The sequence below is a fragment of the Miniopterus schreibersii genome (genome assembly GCF_964146895.1).
Source record: "Miniopterus schreibersii genome assembly, chromosome: 12".
NCBI classification, from domain to species: domain Eukaryota; kingdom Metazoa; phylum Chordata; class Mammalia; order Chiroptera; family Miniopteridae; genus Miniopterus; species Miniopterus schreibersii.
In genome coordinates, this window is record NC_138112.1 from 68,318,671 (window position 1) to 68,334,498 (window position 15,828).

At 55.8% G+C, this 15,828-nt stretch overlaps 2 protein-coding genes across 9 annotated transcripts in view; one reads left to right on the forward strand and one right to left on the reverse strand.

The window, feature by feature from the left end:
* The first annotated feature begins 5,968 nt into the window (after nucleotides 1–5,968).
* On the forward strand, nucleotides 5,969–12,985 carry OTUB1 (OTU deubiquitinase, ubiquitin aldehyde binding 1). The gene is made up of 7 exons (XM_081153533.1): nucleotides 5,969–6,217; nucleotides 7,834–7,895; nucleotides 8,120–8,218; nucleotides 11,803–11,921; nucleotides 12,107–12,191; nucleotides 12,304–12,498; nucleotides 12,632–12,985. Exons 1-7 carry the CDS (start codon nucleotides 6,160–6,162, stop codon nucleotides 12,827–12,829), a joined length of 816 nt encoding a protein of 271 aa, XP_081009659.1. The 5' UTR covers nucleotides 5,969–6,159; the 3' UTR covers nucleotides 12,830–12,985.
* An 807-nt stretch (nucleotides 12,986–13,792) lies between these two features.
* Nucleotides 13,793–15,828, reverse strand: part of MACROD1 (mono-ADP ribosylhydrolase 1) — a 132,738-nt gene continuing 130,702 nt past the window's right edge. For 2 of the 8 annotated variants that reach the window (XM_081153517.1, XM_081153519.1), the window contains 7 exons: nucleotides 15,499–15,615; nucleotides 14,926–15,047; nucleotides 14,744–14,774; nucleotides 14,569–14,642; nucleotides 14,206–14,287; nucleotides 14,075–14,111; nucleotides 13,793–13,931 (listed from right to left, as the gene is read on the reverse strand). In XM_081153517.1, coding sequence (XP_081009643.1) covers nucleotides 14,107–14,111; nucleotides 14,206–14,287; nucleotides 14,569–14,642; nucleotides 14,744–14,774; nucleotides 14,926–15,047; nucleotides 15,499–15,615 — 431 coding nt within the window. In that variant the 3' untranslated portion in view covers nucleotides 13,793–13,931; nucleotides 14,075–14,106. Of the gene's footprint in view, nucleotides 13,932–14,074; nucleotides 14,112–14,205; nucleotides 14,298–14,568; nucleotides 14,643–14,743; nucleotides 14,775–14,925; nucleotides 15,048–15,498; nucleotides 15,616–15,828 lie in introns of all 8 variants that reach the window. The other 6 variants (XM_081153513.1, XM_081153516.1, XM_081153514.1 and 3 more) reach the window with 3 other exon arrangements.

Consider the following 15,828-nt stretch of genomic DNA (forward strand, 5'->3'; position numbering starts at 1 on the left):
CTTCAGAAACTCATCGTGCCTTTGACCTGGGCTTTTGCCTCCATACTTAAGCTGAGGTTGGTGTTGGGTGGGGGTGTGGAGAAGAGGGCTTGGCTGGCTTCATGTCCCCGCTGGCTGACTGTCCAGTGGTAGGTCATGCGTGCTCAGCCATTTTCCCTGCTGTCAGGGAGTGCTCTTTTCTTTGCATGCTTTTGTGTGTTGAAATGTTTTCTGGCTACTTGAGTAAACAAAGCCTGTTGTCATTGGGCAGCTTTTTGTGCTTACCTTCTCTAGCACCCTTGGTTTTGCCAAGCTCAAGGCCATGTGTTTGTGTCTATCTCTCCCATTGGTACCAACTCTGCTGCTGGAAGCCTTGTTCCTATGGGGCCGGCTTTCCCTGTCCTCCGTTGGTGGGCACCAACCATTTCTCAGGTGTTGTTGCCCTTCCTAGTTGGAGGGTGGGGTACTTTACAGTGTCTTGCTTTTTTATGTCAACTCCAGGGCCCCTTAACTTTTACAATTATATCCGTAAATGCTTATGGACCGACTGGCTTTTTGCTGCTTCTCTGTTTCTTCCTTTGCTTGGGGAATTTGCTGTTCCTCATCCCTAGGGCTCTTCTTGGGGGCATGGGGGAGGCTCCTGAGCTGGGAAGTACTTCACACTGAGCTAGAATCCTGACTTCCAGTGTCTGGAAGGAACCCTCAGTCCTGCTGTCCCCACCCCTGGAGGACAGCTTTAGCTCTCCTTTGCTTCTCTTTGCTGGGGTGACATGGGTGATTTCTGAACAGACACAGGTTCAATGTCCCCTGTGGAGCTGAGGCTGTTAGGACTCCTGGGGCAAGGATTGAAGGCAATGCTGCCAGGTGAGAGCTGATGGGCTCTAGGGTATGGTTGGTTTTGGGCCCTGGGTATCAACACACATCTCCTCAAACCCTCTTCTGCAGGGCTATTGTTTCCTGAATTATGTTTACAGAAGCTCAAGGTGGACCCTGTTCTACTCTTTGTCTAATCTTTCCTGATCTTTTTGTGTGGTGTCCAGTGATGCCTGTGGGACCCAGTGCCTGGATACTGTGGCAAGTTCAGCTTTTGCCCATGGCTGCTTCCTTGAGGGGTGGGGAGTTGTTTGCCTGCCTTCTAAAAGGCTTGTTTCTTTCCACACAAGCAAGCCTTTGTGTCTGGGCCTGAAGGGGCAGGGCTTTGAATGCTGAGAGGTGTTCACAGTTTGGGATGTTGGCCACGGAAGTAGGAGAGCCCACGTAGGACCTGAAGGGCCAACCAAGCCAGGCTGGGGTGCTGAGGAAGGGACATCCACCTGTCACCTGCAGGTAACTCAATAACTCCCTTGTCTTTGGGGGGAGGGGCCTCATGGCTATCACCTCCCAAACAACTGGGTCACCCCTGTCCCTTACTTTACCCGGAGGCTTTCCTGTTGACACATCTCAAGCAGAGAGCTCCAAGCTGCTAGCTTAGGTTGGTTGTGGACACAGATTAGGCCACAGGGCTGCCATGTAGCAAGAATGTGACCCTGGGAGAGGAGAGGAGAGGTGTCTTAAGTTTTGGTAACTCCACTGTCCTGCCAAGGGTTTTAATTGGGTGTCCCCCATTTTGTGTCCCTGGAACTCTCAGGGACAGCAGTCTCCCTGTTCTAGGAGGACTACCCCAGCCCAAAGCTGTACATCTCAAGCCACCATGAATAAGTCACTGTACATGGCAAAGGGGACTCTGCAGATGTGATTACAGTTGATGAGAAGCCAGTGATTATAGGCAAGTCCTTCAGAACCCTGGTCTGAGAAAGTCATCAAGCCTAACAGCTCCTCCAGCCCTTGTTCTTCCTTAACCTGCTGGTCCCGCAGCTTATGTGGACACAGGCAGGGTCATACACTTGGGGGTGGATGGGAGAGTTTGGGGTGCAAGTGACCTGTCATGCTTGAACCCCATTCTCCCTTTGGTTCTTAGTGTGGCAACTAGACCTGAAATCTGGTGATTTTTTAGAGTCCCTCTCATCCCCAACCAAATCAGGTGCGCTGGGGTCATCCCCTATAGATAAAAGAAGGCTCCGTGTACTCCCAACCAGCATTTTCTGTGTGTGGGGGGGGACTGTCAGCTGGATGAGTCTGGAGGACTGGGTGTCTGCCAATTGTGCATGCTGGGCGAGGGGAGGCTGCAGTCATGGCAGATACTATAATGTTGAGAGCAGTGGACTGGGAGGCAGGAGCCTGGCTTTGAGGCCTAGTTTGGCTATTTACTATGACGGTGGGCAAGTCATTTAGCCCCTCCTGGCCTCAATTTTCATGATTTTAAATGAAGGTGATGTGGCCAGCAGAATTATGTCCTCCCAAAGATGTCAATACCCTGGTCCCTGGAACCTGTGAATAAGCCACTTTACATGGCAAAGGGGACTCTGCAGATGTGATTACAGTTAAACATGTTGAGATGGAAGATGATCTGATGGGCCCAGTCTAATCACACAAACCCTTCCGGTGGACAATGGACAGGAAGGTGGATAATGGTCATCTGAGAAGTGCCACATGAGGACTCTGCCCGCCTGCCTGCCTGCCTGCCTGTGCTGGCTTTGAAGATGGAGAAAGTGGGCTGCGAGCCAAGGAATGCAGTGACCTCTAGGAACTGGGGACAGCTTTCAGGTAATAGCAAGAACAAGATTCAATTCACAGCTGCAAGCAACTGAATTCTGCCAACAGCCTGCATGAGTAAGAAGCAGATTCTCCTTTAGAGACTCCGGAAAGAAACACAGCCGCAGATATGTTATTCTTGTCTGGTGGAACCCATACCAGACCTTTGACCTCCAGAATTGTGAAGTTAAACATTTGCGTTGTTTTAAGCCACTAGGTTTGTGGCGATCTGCTAATGATGGCAGTAAGGGAATTAATGCATCATTCTGGTGCTTGCGTTATTTTAAGCCACTAGGTTTGTGGCAATTTGCTAATGATGGCAGTAAGGGAATTAATGCATCATTCTGGTGCTTGGAGCTCTCCCAGGGGAGGGGCTGGCGCCTCTCCCTTGAGATATTTTGGAATGTGAGGCATTTACAGGAGGACAGTGCCCAGAGGAGTGTAGGTGCTGAGTCTGGGGTGGTGGTGGTTCTCTTTGCAGCCTCTGCCCATCCCCTGCTTACTTTCTGCCTTAGGTGGCCTGGACCCTGCAGGCAAGTATCAACCCAGCCAGCAGCCCTCAGGAACAGCCCTGCTACGCTTCATCAGTTGGGCCTCTGGTTTTGGAGCCAGCTGCCTATAGCCCCTTGTGGGTTCTGCAGTGTCAGTTCCAGAGGTTCATTTGGGGCCAGGCATGCCCCCACTCTTCCCATCTGGGGAGCTGCCTGCCTCCCAAGCTGGCCTTGGAAAGGATCACCGATCCCTCATCTTTGGCTCACCTTTGAGGCTTGTTCCTGACCATGGCCTTCTTGTGAGGATTGTGGCTGTCCTAGGGCCTGTGCCATGTCCTTGCTGCCTTCGCCCTCTCCCCTGAGAGGTGGAAGAAGTTGAGTCGGCCTGGCAGCCATGTGGCCGCCTTAGGACCTCTGTGCCATTCTGTAAGCTTTTTCTCTGAGGCCAACATTTCACAGTCCTTGGGTCCTAGTATGGGGTCTCTTCTCCCTCCACCTGACAGAATCCAGCTGACATGGATGTGGAGTCCCAACACACTGCAAGCAAGCAGGGCTGTGAGGAGGTATCTGTGTCATGTCAGTGCTATGGAAAAGAAAGCCCTGGGTTGCTGTCACCTTTGCAACTGTATCCAACAGCAGCCTGCGCCACACCGCCACACCGCCACACCGCCAGTGCTGCCTGTTTCATTACAGACCTCTCCAGCCAGAGGTAGCAGCACCAGACCATTTCTGGGTTGGCACATTGGGAGGCAGAGAAAAGTCTGGAGCTAGGCTGGTAACTCCTGGCAAATGTGTAGTTGGGCTTTAAATGTTTCAGGATAGAGACCCAAAACCCTAAACTGGTAAAAGTAACATTGACCATGGAATGAGGGTAAGAGAAGTTATTAATCATAAAATAAACTGACATGGAAAAAAGTGGGCAAAAGTTGAGCACCCTACGCCCTGGCCATGTGGCTCAGTTGGTTGGAGAGTCATCCAGTTCACCAATAGGCAGCAGGTTTGATTCTAGGTCAGGGCCCAGACTGCAGGTTCGATTCCTGGTCTGATGGGTGTTTCTCTCTCACATCAATGTTTTTCTTTCTCTCCCTCTCTCTAAAATCAATTAAAAAAAAAAAGTTGAGCACCCTGGGCTGGATTAAGAGCCACAGTTTCCCCCTTGCTATTCTGCCTGACAAAAAGGGGAGGACTGGGCAGCAGATTGGAGAAAGGACCCTCATTTACAGGCCTTTTGTACATGAGGGTGCAGGTTTTTTCTTCAAGCCCCAGGCCCTTGGGAGGGAGGTATTTACTTGGCGTTGGCAGTCAGTCCAGCACGGGGATTCCTTCTGACTCCAGAGCAGCTGTGTTCCCTGTCCTGACCATGAGTCCCAGCCTCAGCTCCCACTGCGCTCCCTCCCCTGCCACGGACTCCCCCCTTGAAGTAAGGGGTAGGAGGTAGGAGTTGTCCTATAGCTATTTTCAAGATTTTGAAAAGCCTAATAACATGTTTTTGTCAACTGCCTTATTAGCTCTTCATAGAATACCAATTCTATTCTACTAACTGAAGAGCTGATTGGCAGTTACAGATTTCATTGTTAAAATCTGGAAAAGGAATGAACAGTTTGGTAGGCATAAGGTCCAAATTGGGTGGATCCTTTGCTTTCTTGTGTTTGGAAGAAACCTCAAGGCTCAATGACCCAATAAATAGTAATTTGCAATGTTTCTGGGACACAGGTTTGACATCTGTAGTGTTGCTGTGGGATGGTCACCCGGGGTTGTGTGGTGAGCCTGGGCACCAATGCACCTGCTCTAGGACTGGGCAAAGCTCATGAACACATTCGGTCACATTCCACTCCTGTACTGTCATGAACTGAAGGGTCTGATTGGGACTCAGGCACAGCCTCCTCAAGTGCTGAAAGACCACTACTGCACTGTCATGAAAAAGGCCCTCAAATAGGGAAAAGTCAGGAACAAGCCCCAGACTGACTGTAACCTCTCTGAGTATCTTAAGCATCCAAGGCCTTACCACTTCGTAACCTTTTTATTTTTAGATAATTCACAGGCAATTTTCGCATTACACAGAAAGATCGGTGTACCCTTTCTGCAGTTTCCCCCATTAGTATTATCTTGCAAAACTCTAATACAGCATATACCAGGATATTCAAATACAGTTACGATACAGAATGTTTTGCCCTGGCCAGTGTGGCTCTGTTGCCTGGTTAGGGCACAAGCCTGAGGTTGCAAGCTCAGTCCCCGGTGAGGAGCATGCAGGAGGCAGCTGATCATGCTCTGCTCTCAGATGTTTCTCTTTCTCTTTCCCTCTCCCTTCCTCTCTAAAAATCAGTAACACACACACAAAGATACAGAATGTTTTCATCTCCACAAGGATCCTTCCTGTTTCTTTTACAATCTCACCCTTTCCTCTGGCCCCCAACCCCCTCCTTAACCCCTGGAAGCCACAAATCTGTTTTTCATTTTTATCAACTCCCTGCTTTTTAAAAGACCTTGCTTTTCTCATAACGAGAAGTGCGCAGGGTCCGGAGTTAGGTCCTGACACTTTGGCCTTGACCCGAAGGGACCTGTTCTCCCTGCCAGAAGCAGGACACCAAAGCCCGCTCAGAACTGAGGCTCAGGGAGAGGGGTGGTCCGGGGCTCTGATCTGAGTGGCCAGGTGCTCCTCACTGCAAGCACCAGCCCTGAGTTCTGGAGCCCACCGCAGGAATGTTGCCTTGGGTGATTCTAATTTCACCTTCCTACTTATCTCAGTAACACACTCCTCGTTTCAAACTCCAGAAAAAACTGCTGCCTCCGGGAGGCTCTTCTCAGCAGCGGGAGCTTTGGGAATCTGGGAAGACTGAGCCACGCAGGTGCGCGGGTGGAGGGTGGGCGGGGCACCCGTCCCTTCAAAGGCCTAGGCCCCTAAGCCCGGGCGGCAGCGGGAACTGCAAGCCCCTCAGGCGGCTACCTGGGGCTCCCGTTGCTAGAGGCGTTGCCAAGGAAGGGTCACGAGGAGGGGCTCTCTTCCGGAGGAGGGCAACTGATAACCCGGAAGCAGTCAGCAGTGCGGCGCTGTTTAAAGATGGCGGCGGAGGAACCTCAGCAGCAGAAGCAGGAGCCGCTGGGCAGCGACGCCGAAGGTACCGACTCGGGGAAGACCATCCGACCAGGGCTACCGGGGGCGATGCTGGGCCGCTGGTTCCCGAGGAGGCGGGGGGCGGGGCGGCCGGCGGCGGGGGCGTAGCGCGCGAACGGCCCCTTTCTCCTCCACCGCTGCCGCCGCCTCCCCTCCCCCTCACAATAGAAGGAGCCGCCGCCGCGACCCCCGGCCGGGCGGGCGGAGCGGGCCCAGGCCCGCGGCCCTTCCCCGTCACGCGCGCCCGGGGCGGGGCCTGGGCCGCCCCGCCCCCCGCCCGGCCCCCCGCTCAGCCCCCGCTCAGCCCCCTTGGCGCCGGGCTCCTGGGTCCCCAGCCCTGCCGCCCAGGTCTTTGCAGTCAGGCGGAGGCCTATGTCGGCGCCCACCACTCACCCGCCTTCCCCCGAGCAGCCCGCGCCCGGGAGGGCATCGTGTTACACCGGGCCGCGGAGCACAAAGGACTGGGCGGCCGCTGGGGATGCTACGGGCGGCGGGGGGTGTGAGCGGCCGCGGTGTGTGCGCCTGGAGGCTGCAGCCTGCGTTTCCGGTAGAGCCCCCTCTTCTGGCCTTGCAGCCCCTTTCCGCCTGCCTGGGCATTGTTTTCTTAGATCTCTGAAGAGTTGGACCTTTCAAAATGGTGCCACTCTCTCCATTTTCACCCACGAATTAGGCCCTGGAAACTAAGTAGGCCTTTTGGGTGGGAGGGACAGCCCCATTGCAGGGCACTGAAGGGAATGGGTCGAGGCGCAGCTGAGGATCCGGAATACTCAGGCCCCAAAGTATTGGCCTTAAAAGTCATTTAGCACCCCTCTGCCCCATTCGAACCGCACACTTGAGGGACTGATCACTGGGACACCCACGCCCCCAGAAGGGACTTGTTCAAGATCACATAAGTTAAGAAGAAGCCAGGACCAGAATTCCTTGCTCCTGGCTTCTCACCAGTAGCTGCTCAGAGTGTGCCTCAAAGGTACCATCTCATGATATTTCATTGAGGGGAGGAAGACGACGGTATTGGCTCCTTTTTACAGCTGAGGAAAGTTCTCTGCAGTGAGGTGGCAGAGAAGAGGTATTGTGGTGAAGAGCTAATAAACCTTCGGAATTAGGCAAACCTGGGTTTGATCACAAGTCTTGACTAGTTGTGACCTTGGGCAGGTTACTTCATCTGTCTGCATTTATCTGTGAAATGGGCACCATTAAGAATACACAGAACTGCAGGAGGAAGGGTGTGGTCAAGTAAAGGGCAGGCTCACAGGAAGCTCTCATCCAGCCCAGGACTCTGCCTCCTCCTCTTACTTTCCCCAGGAGACCCTGCCTAGCCCCAGAGCTTTCCCAGGCTGCTGGGAAGTGATGTTAGAAAGCTGGAGGGCAGGGGAAAGGGGTGTTAGAGCTGGAAGACACACCTTGGGGTGATCGCCTCTGCCTCTGCATTTTAAATGTGAGAAAACAGGCCTTAGAGGGGAAGGGCTTTGCCAAGATCACACAGTTGGGTGGAACAGGGTATAAGATGCATGCTTCCTGATTCTAAGTCTGCTCTGCTGGCTGCTTTTGTCCTTGGTCCAGCTCCCTAGAGTGGAGCTAGCAAGGCCCCACTGTAATCCTTGGCCTTTTTCCTTCTTCCAGGTGTTAACTGTCTTGCCTATGATGAAGCCATCATGGCTCAGCAGGACCGAATTCAGCAAGAGGTGAGAGGCTGTGGCCAGTGGCCCTATTATGGGGATGCATAGGCTGGGCCTGAGGCCTGTTTTTCTCTACTTTGGAAGCCCTCTCCTTTCCAAGCTGTGCTAGATACTGGATGCCTGTGCCGCTGGGTGACTGGCCCAGCACCCTTCGTTTAGGTGTTCTGGCTGTTAGGTGTAGGTCACTCCAGCCACGTGCCAGAGCATAATGGATTTCCTCCCCTCCGCAGATTGCTGTGCAGAATCCTCTGGTATCAGAGCGGCTGGAGCTCTCGGTCCTGTACAAGGAGTATGCTGAGGATGATAATATCTATCAACAGAAGATCAAGGTGGGAGCCTAGCCAAGTGGGCAGGAAGAGCCCTGGGGACAGGAGCAGGAGCAGGCCTACTCAGACCTACTCCTTGCTGGGCCTGGCCTCCTAGAGGGTAGGGTGTTGGGGGAACCCTCTTGTTGCTGGTTCTCAGTGTGCAGACTCTGGGATCAAAAGACCTGGATTCAGATTTTGACTTTGCCACATAGCAGCTATATCCTTGGCAGGTTCTTCAATGTGTCTGAGCTTTGGGGTCTTTATAAAATTGGGGTGATCAAAGCATGGGCCCATGGTTGTTGAGGGTGGTTGTGAGGTTGAGAGAGATGATATCTGTGGGGCATGATGGTCTGAGTGCTCACAGTGGGGCTGAATGGACGGGGTGGGGGTGGGGGCGCAGAGGCTTGGGGCAGGGGTATGACCTATAGCCTGCTTCCCGGATCTTTGTGGAGAGGCAGGCAGCAGTGGGGAAAAGGGGCCTACAGACCTTTGTGCCAGGTCCTGCTGCTTCGTTTACAAACATGTAAGTCCCTTAACCACTCACTTCTCTGTGAGCTGGGAGGCTGAAATGTGGCAGTGGGTATGTGTAAATAGTATCCATTGGCACAGCCTGGGGGTTTGGTAAATGCTACTCCCCCTTCCCCTAAAGATCAGAGATGCTTAGAACCTTCCATCTGAAAGGAGGAGCCAGGAAGGTAACCCAGGTGATTGAAGGTGGCCAGGTCAAATGGTGAATGTGGGCACCGAAGCTCTGAATCAGCCAGTAGCAGGGAGTGGAAGGACCTGGAGCAAATGGGAGTGACCATGCCTGTCACCCCATTGTTGTTGGATCTGTTTTCCAAGAGAAGCCAGAAATTATTATTTTTTACTTATGTATTTTTTGTTAATCTTCACCCAAGGATACTTTTTTCCATTGCTTTTTCAGAGAGAGTGGAAAGGTGGGAGGGAGGGAAAGAGAGAAACAGAGAGAGACATTGATGTGAAAGAGACACATCGACTAGCTGCCTCCTGCATATGCGCCCGACCAGAGGCAGGGAGTGAACCACAACCCAGGTACATGCCTTTGACCGGGAATCGAACAGATACCCTTCGGTGGTTGGGTTGACACTAACCACTGAGCAACACTGGCCAGGACGAGCCAGAAATTATTTTGATTTGAGATCTCCAGGTTCCTAACAGCTGACAGCTAGTTCAAATTTAAAATGTTGTGTGGACCAGAAACACACATGCAGGCCAGATCCAGCTGTGTGTGGCCTGTGGTCTACTCTGACCCCTTGCTTAGGGTGTTTGTGATTTACCCAAGGTTTGTGGAGAGATAGATGAAGGCACTGGTTCTGGGGCCCAACAGACCTGGGTTTGAGTCATGGCTTCACCACTTACAGCTGTGTGATCTTGGACAACACACTGAGCATTCCTGGGTGGAGAGGTCACTGCCTCCCAGGGCGAGCATGAGGCTTGAAGGAGATGACAGTGGTCAAGTGCTGAGCTTAGTGTGTAGCACATGGCCAAGGCTTAAGCTGTAGGTCTTTTCCCCATGTGGTTGGTGAGTGGAGTGGGGCCCTTATTTAAGGCCTACCTGTCACACTTAGGCCACCCTGGTGAGATTGACAGGGTGGGCGTCTTGGGTTCTTTCCCATCGAGTTAGCAGTTGTTCAAGTGTCTGCATGCTGTGTGTGCAGGAGCTCCGACACCCCCAGTCTTTGCTGTGCTTACGCCCACCTTTGCCCCTGGGGAGGCGCCTACACCTAGATGCCAGAGCCTAAGCAGAGCTGGGTGGCTTTGTGAAATGGGCCCCTCTGAGGATTAATAGGATAACGGACCCGAGCCCTTAGCAAAGGGCCTGGCGTGGAGAAAGTGCTCAGAAGGATTCTAGTAACTCCTGGTAGCTACAGTGGTTTGGTCTCTTTGTACGCATTAGGAACTGTTGACTTAACATTTATGAGCATGTATGGTAGGCCAGGCCCTGTTTTGGATACTGAAAATAGTGATGACTACCACTGACAAACTCCTGCCCTCATGAAGCTCAAACAGACAATAAGCTGGGGTAACTGAGAAGGTGGGGTTTGAGTGACTGACCTGACAGAGGCACTGGAGCAGGTTGTGGCCACCTGGGCAGAGAGTACAGCCTGAGGCCGGGGTAGGAGTGAGGGTGGTTTGAGGAGTGGCGTGGAGGCCAGTGCAGCTGGAGCAGAGTGGGGAACAGGAGAGGGTGGGAGATGGGGCTCAGCCAGAGAAAGGACTTGGAGGAAGATGGTGGGTATCAACAGGTTTCTGGGTTGTTCAGGTGGCTGGGTTGAAAGTGGGCTGAGCGCAGGTGGAAGTTTTGCAATAAAACCAGTAGGAAGTGGAGTGATGCCTGGGACCAGGGCGGGAGAGTTAAGTAGTGAGAAGTGCTTGATACTGGATGCATTCAAGATAGAGCCAAAGGGATCTGTATTGGATTGGATGTGGTGTGAGGGAGAAGTTGGCAATGACCGTGAGGTTTTTAGCTGAAATGTAGAGTTGTAGTTGATGGAGGGGAAGGCTGAGAGGAGCAGGCGCATGGGGAAGTCGGGACCTGCCATGCCAGGCTGGGTAGTTCGGAGGTGTAGGTGAGGCAGCTGGATGCATGAGTTGAAATTGGAGTTCAGGGCTGAGATGGGGCAGGCGAAGAGTTACAGTTAAGGCCATTTAAATCCCAAGATCGATGACATCAAGAGAGTTGACAAGTGGAAGCTGTGCCAGGCCTGAGCAGGGTTGTGCCATTCACATAACAGTCACTGTGGATGGCTGTGTGTCGTGACCATCTCCTGGGAGGTGACTCACTGTGTCTTGAAGGGTGTTGTGGTTTGGTGGTGGCTCTGACCTTCACAGGTTAGAGGGATGAGGAGTGGGAGTAAGGCATGAGGACAAGAAGAGGGCAGGATCCATAAGCCACGGGGAAGAGAGTGTGGAGGTACCTTGGGATGGGGGTTTAAGGAGAATGGAGCAGGTACGAAGTAGCCATCAGGGCGCAGGGGAGGGTGCCCAGGCCAGGGAGTGAGGCCCATTTACCAGGAAGCACTAATGGCCCACTTGTGTGGACAGGTTCGACAGAAGAAAGTCTATGGAGTTTGGGGAGGAAACCGGAAGACATCACACAGGTGGTACCTGTGAGCCACCAGCACAGGGTTGAGGAGGAGCTGAGGGGAGCTCTTTCTCATCCCAACCTGGGGGCTGGGTGCACCCCCACCCTAACCAGTTTGCCTTGGTCTCTCATGGTTTGAAAGACTATTCACTGGTCAAGGACTGGTTCACTTGCCTGTTTTTATGCACAGCCCTGCAGGTCCAGGCAGTGTTTTAGGTACTGACATAGAGCAAGATGTGGCCAGTGGCTAGTGACTACTTTGGTGACTCATGCAACCAGTATGTACATAAGTCATGGTTTCCTGAGGCTTTGGGGGCTTTGGGCAATGAGTCACTAGGTGACTCCCATCACCAGAGTCAGCAGCCAAGGATGGCAGGTAGCTGCTTAGAGCTCAGTTGCCACTGCTGGGCGTGACCTTTGTCAGGTGGCTCCTTGGCCTGCCCTGGTTCTGGCCTGATGTTGATGGGCACGGGGTGGGGCGGGGTATGCCTTTCTGCAGGACCTCCACAAAAAGTATTCATACATCCGCAAGACCAGGCCTGATGGAAACTGCTTCTATCGAGCTTTCGGGTTCTCCCACTTGGAGGCGCTGCTGGATGACAGCAAGGAATTGCAGAGGTGAGGAGGGTGGGCGCTCGGGCACTGAAGTAGGTGGGTGACAGTTCCATGAAGGGCTGGTAGGGCTCCCTCCTCCCTCTTGATGGCTAGGCGGTACAGTTCCACCTGAGGCCAGACAACAGGCTGGGCTCCTATTCTTTTGGCTGAGGAGCCCATGCCCACCTCCCTTTCCCTCTTCCCGCTAGGTTCAAGGCTGTGTCTGCCAAGAGCAAAGAAGACCTGGTGTCCCAGGGCTTCACTGAGTTCACAATTGAGGATTTCCACAATACGGTGAGCCCAGCTGCCTTGTTGCCTGCTCTGCCAGAGGAGGGTGGGTGGCCTGGCCATGGCGGGGTTGACCCATTTCCTGCCTCACCTCCCCCTCTCTCCCTGCCTGTGGCAGTTCATGGACCTGATAGAGCAGGTGGAGAAGCAGATCTCAGTAGCTGACCTGCTGGCCTCCTTCAATGACCAGAGCACCTCAGACTACCTGGTGGTCTACCTGCGGCTGCTCACCTCTGGCTACCTGCAGCGGGAGAGCAAGTTCTTCGAGCACTTCATCGAGGGTGGGCGGACGGTCAAGGAGTTCTGCCAGCAGGTGCCACCCGCACTCCACTTCTCAGATTCCGGGCCCTCCCTTTTCTCTCCCCTCAGTGTGGGGAGCGTCCTGGGGTCGGGGGCATGGGGAGGGGGTGCGGAGACCCAGGCCCTGACCTGCACCCATGCTACAGGAAGTGGAGCCCATGTGCAAGGAGAGCGACCACATCCACATCATCGCGCTGGCCCAGGCACTCAGCGTCTCCATCCAGGTGGAGTACATGGACCGCGGCGAGGGCGGCACCACCAACCCGCATGTCTTCCCTGAGGGCTCTGAGCCCAAGGTCTACCTTCTCTACCGGCCTGGACACTACGACATCCTCTACAAATAGGGCTGGCCCTGCCCGCCGCTGCCCTGCTGCCCTCCCCTCTGCCAGGCGCTAGACATGTACAGAGGTTTTTGTGTGGTTGTAAATGGTCATATTTCACTCCCCCCCTTCCCTGTCATACAACCTTCCACGTTTTATTAAAGGGGATGCTGGTGGTGAGCCCTGTGTGCGTGTCCCTGCTCTGCTGCTGCCCGCCTGGATGCTATGTGTCTGGCTGTCCCCCTCCCCCCCAGGTGGGTTCCTCTTGGCCTTTCACCTGTCCACCTCACGCCTCCCTACCAGCAGCAGTTATGAGGGGCTGGGCCTCTTAGGGCCCCTCCTGGTTATTGGGATTCTGCCTAACCTCCTTCCCTCCTTAGCTGGCCCAGGGGCTTCCATGGAAGTGTGGAAGTTCCTTGGGGACTTAACCAGGGACCTAGGACCATCAAGGCTTCAAGCTGTGCCCCCATAGGTCTACCTCCATCCTGCTGTCTTGCCCAGGGCCCCAGACCCCAGCTGCCTGCTTTCCATCAGGTCTGCATGGTCAAGGAGCGCGGGGCAGAGAGGGCCCGCATGATGGTGAGGCCTGGCTCAGCAGGTGGAGGGGCTGGTGGGAGTAGGGCAGCCTTCAGGCCTCTGCTTAGTCAGGTCCCCAGGCAGGACTTGCCAGGCTGCCATCCTCCTGCCCACCTGCCTGTGCCTGCTTTGCACCCCTTTTGCTTCAGCCACAGTGTCTGCATTGCCTGCCTTTTTGCCTTCACCTCCTTTCCTCCCCCACCCCAGCACATGTAGGGGCTCAGTCCCTAGGCTGTGAACTCCTTGGGGGGCAGGCCCTCAATAAATGTGAAGTGCTGCTGCCCACCTCTGCCATCGTCTGGCCAGTGCCTCCCTCACCCAGCTCCCCGAGAGCTCTCACCAGCCTCTTTGAGCCAGAGCCCCTGCCTACACCTGTGGGTTGCCTCCCTCACCAAGTCACACAGCGGGAGCTGCAACAAGGGTGGTCTTTATTAGAAGGCTCCTGAGGGTCGGGGCGGAGGGAAAGGAGGGGCTGCCCAGGCCCAGGCCCAGCTGCAGGCTTCAGCGACCTCTCAGAGCTGGGAGCGAGGTCCGGCAGGCCCCGGGGAGTCTGCGGGCAGAGCAGAGAGGTTGGAGGGAGTGGCGGGCTGGGTTTCCCAGGCTGCCTCCCTGTGGGGGTGAGTGCCAGGGTGAGCGGGTATTAGTGGGCAGGAGGTTAGTGGGCAGCCACACAGCGGGCCAGGCCCTGCTTACCAGTCCTGGTCAGGGTGTGCGGCAGGGTGCCATCAGGCTGGAAGGCAGAGGACACTGAGAACCGGCCCAGGGTGGGTGGGGCGGGGCAGGGGCTGGTGGGGGTGGGGGTGGGCGCCTCCGCAGGTACCTACCCACTGGGAAGTAGTGGGGCAGCCGCTGCAGGTAGATGTTCTCGTCCTTCTCCAGAAACACACAGATGACCAGCCGGTCCACCTGCCAGGGCCTGTTCAGCTTAGGGGGGAGCCCCCCTTTCCCTGCTCCCGAGTCTCGTCACTGCCCCCCAGCACCCCGCCCTGCAGGGGTACCTGCCTTGCCTTTGGGGAGCCCCTCAAGCTAGGCTACATGCTTTACAGAAGGGGTTCATGGTGTGGGAAGAAAGGAAAGAGGAGATCCGTGGGCCAGGCGCCCCTCAATGACTGATGGAGTTGGTTAGTGGGACCAGGATGCGCCCCATCACCCTACCCCTTCCTGCCTCAACTGGGCCCAGGCCTCACCTTGTCCTTGTGCTGCTCTAGCCACTCTCGCAGCGCGGCCAGCACTACCTCGGCAGCCGCCTCGTTGGGGTAGCCTGGGGACCCGGCGACAATGAGTCTGGGCCCCGGCCCACCCCTCGTCGTCGGTTAAGTTCCCACTGCCAACCCCGCCCTTCCTCTCCCTGATCCCACTCACCGAACACGCCGGTGGAGATGCAGGGGAACGCCTGGGAAGGGGGGAGAGGGAAGGGGGAGAGCGTCACTCTCGCCCCGCCCCCGCCCCCGCCCTACCCCCTCCTTTGGCCCGGCGGCCTCCACCAGCTCCAGGCCGCGCCCGCCCCGCCCCGCCTCGCCCCGCCCCGCCCCCGGCGCCCTCACCGCAGAACGGAGCCGGTGCTCCAGCAGCAGGTCGAGGCTGCTCAGGTAGCAGCTGCGGAGCTCAGCAGCCTGGTTGGCGCTGGGCTCTCCGTGGGCGATGGGCCCCACCGTGTGGATGACATCTGCGGGAGGTGACCGCGTCAGGCGGGCTAGGGTCTCCCTGCGGTCCTCCCTTCTGCCCCCGCCAGCCTGCGCCGGGAGGGGACAGGAAACGGGCGCTCTTCCCTCCTCCAAGTTCCTTGACTCTCCAGGGGAGGACCTCACCCATGCAGGCACAGGCGCGCTCTGGAGCCCTAATCCACACCTGATAGACAAGGCAGGCCCGCTCCCCACATCTGGGTGCACCCGGCTGAGACGGGCGCGACTGGGTGCGTGAAGGTCCCGCCCCTTAGCTCTTCCCCCCTCCCTTTCAGGTCCTTGTCCCACTCCAGCCTCTACGCGCTCCTAGGGTGTGCGAGGAGGGGCAGGCTCCAGCACTTAGGGCTAAGAAGTGCCCCTGAGGAGGCCTCCAGCAATTCTGTGGAGGCCGCACCATGACACGAGGCTCCCATAGCTGGGGGTGGCGGGACTCACACTTGGCCGGCAGCCGATAGCCCCCGGTGATCTTGGCCTTGCCGGTTTCGCAGTTCTGCAGGGTGCGGCACTCGTCGGTGAGCAGGGGCCCGGCGGCCCGGTGAATGCAGCCGTCCACTGCAGGAGAGGGCCAGTGAGTCGTGGGCTCCTTCCGTCCCACCCGAGCCCGTTTCACAGAGAAGCCTGAGGCCCACAACTGAATGGTCCCCGTCCCCTCGATTGTGCTGGGATTCACCTGGCCTCGCGCCTTTCTCCCAAGGCCTCCAGCCGCTCTCGTCACCCCCGCCCCCCATTGTTTCCCATCAGGAGAAATCAAGTCTCAGATAGGCA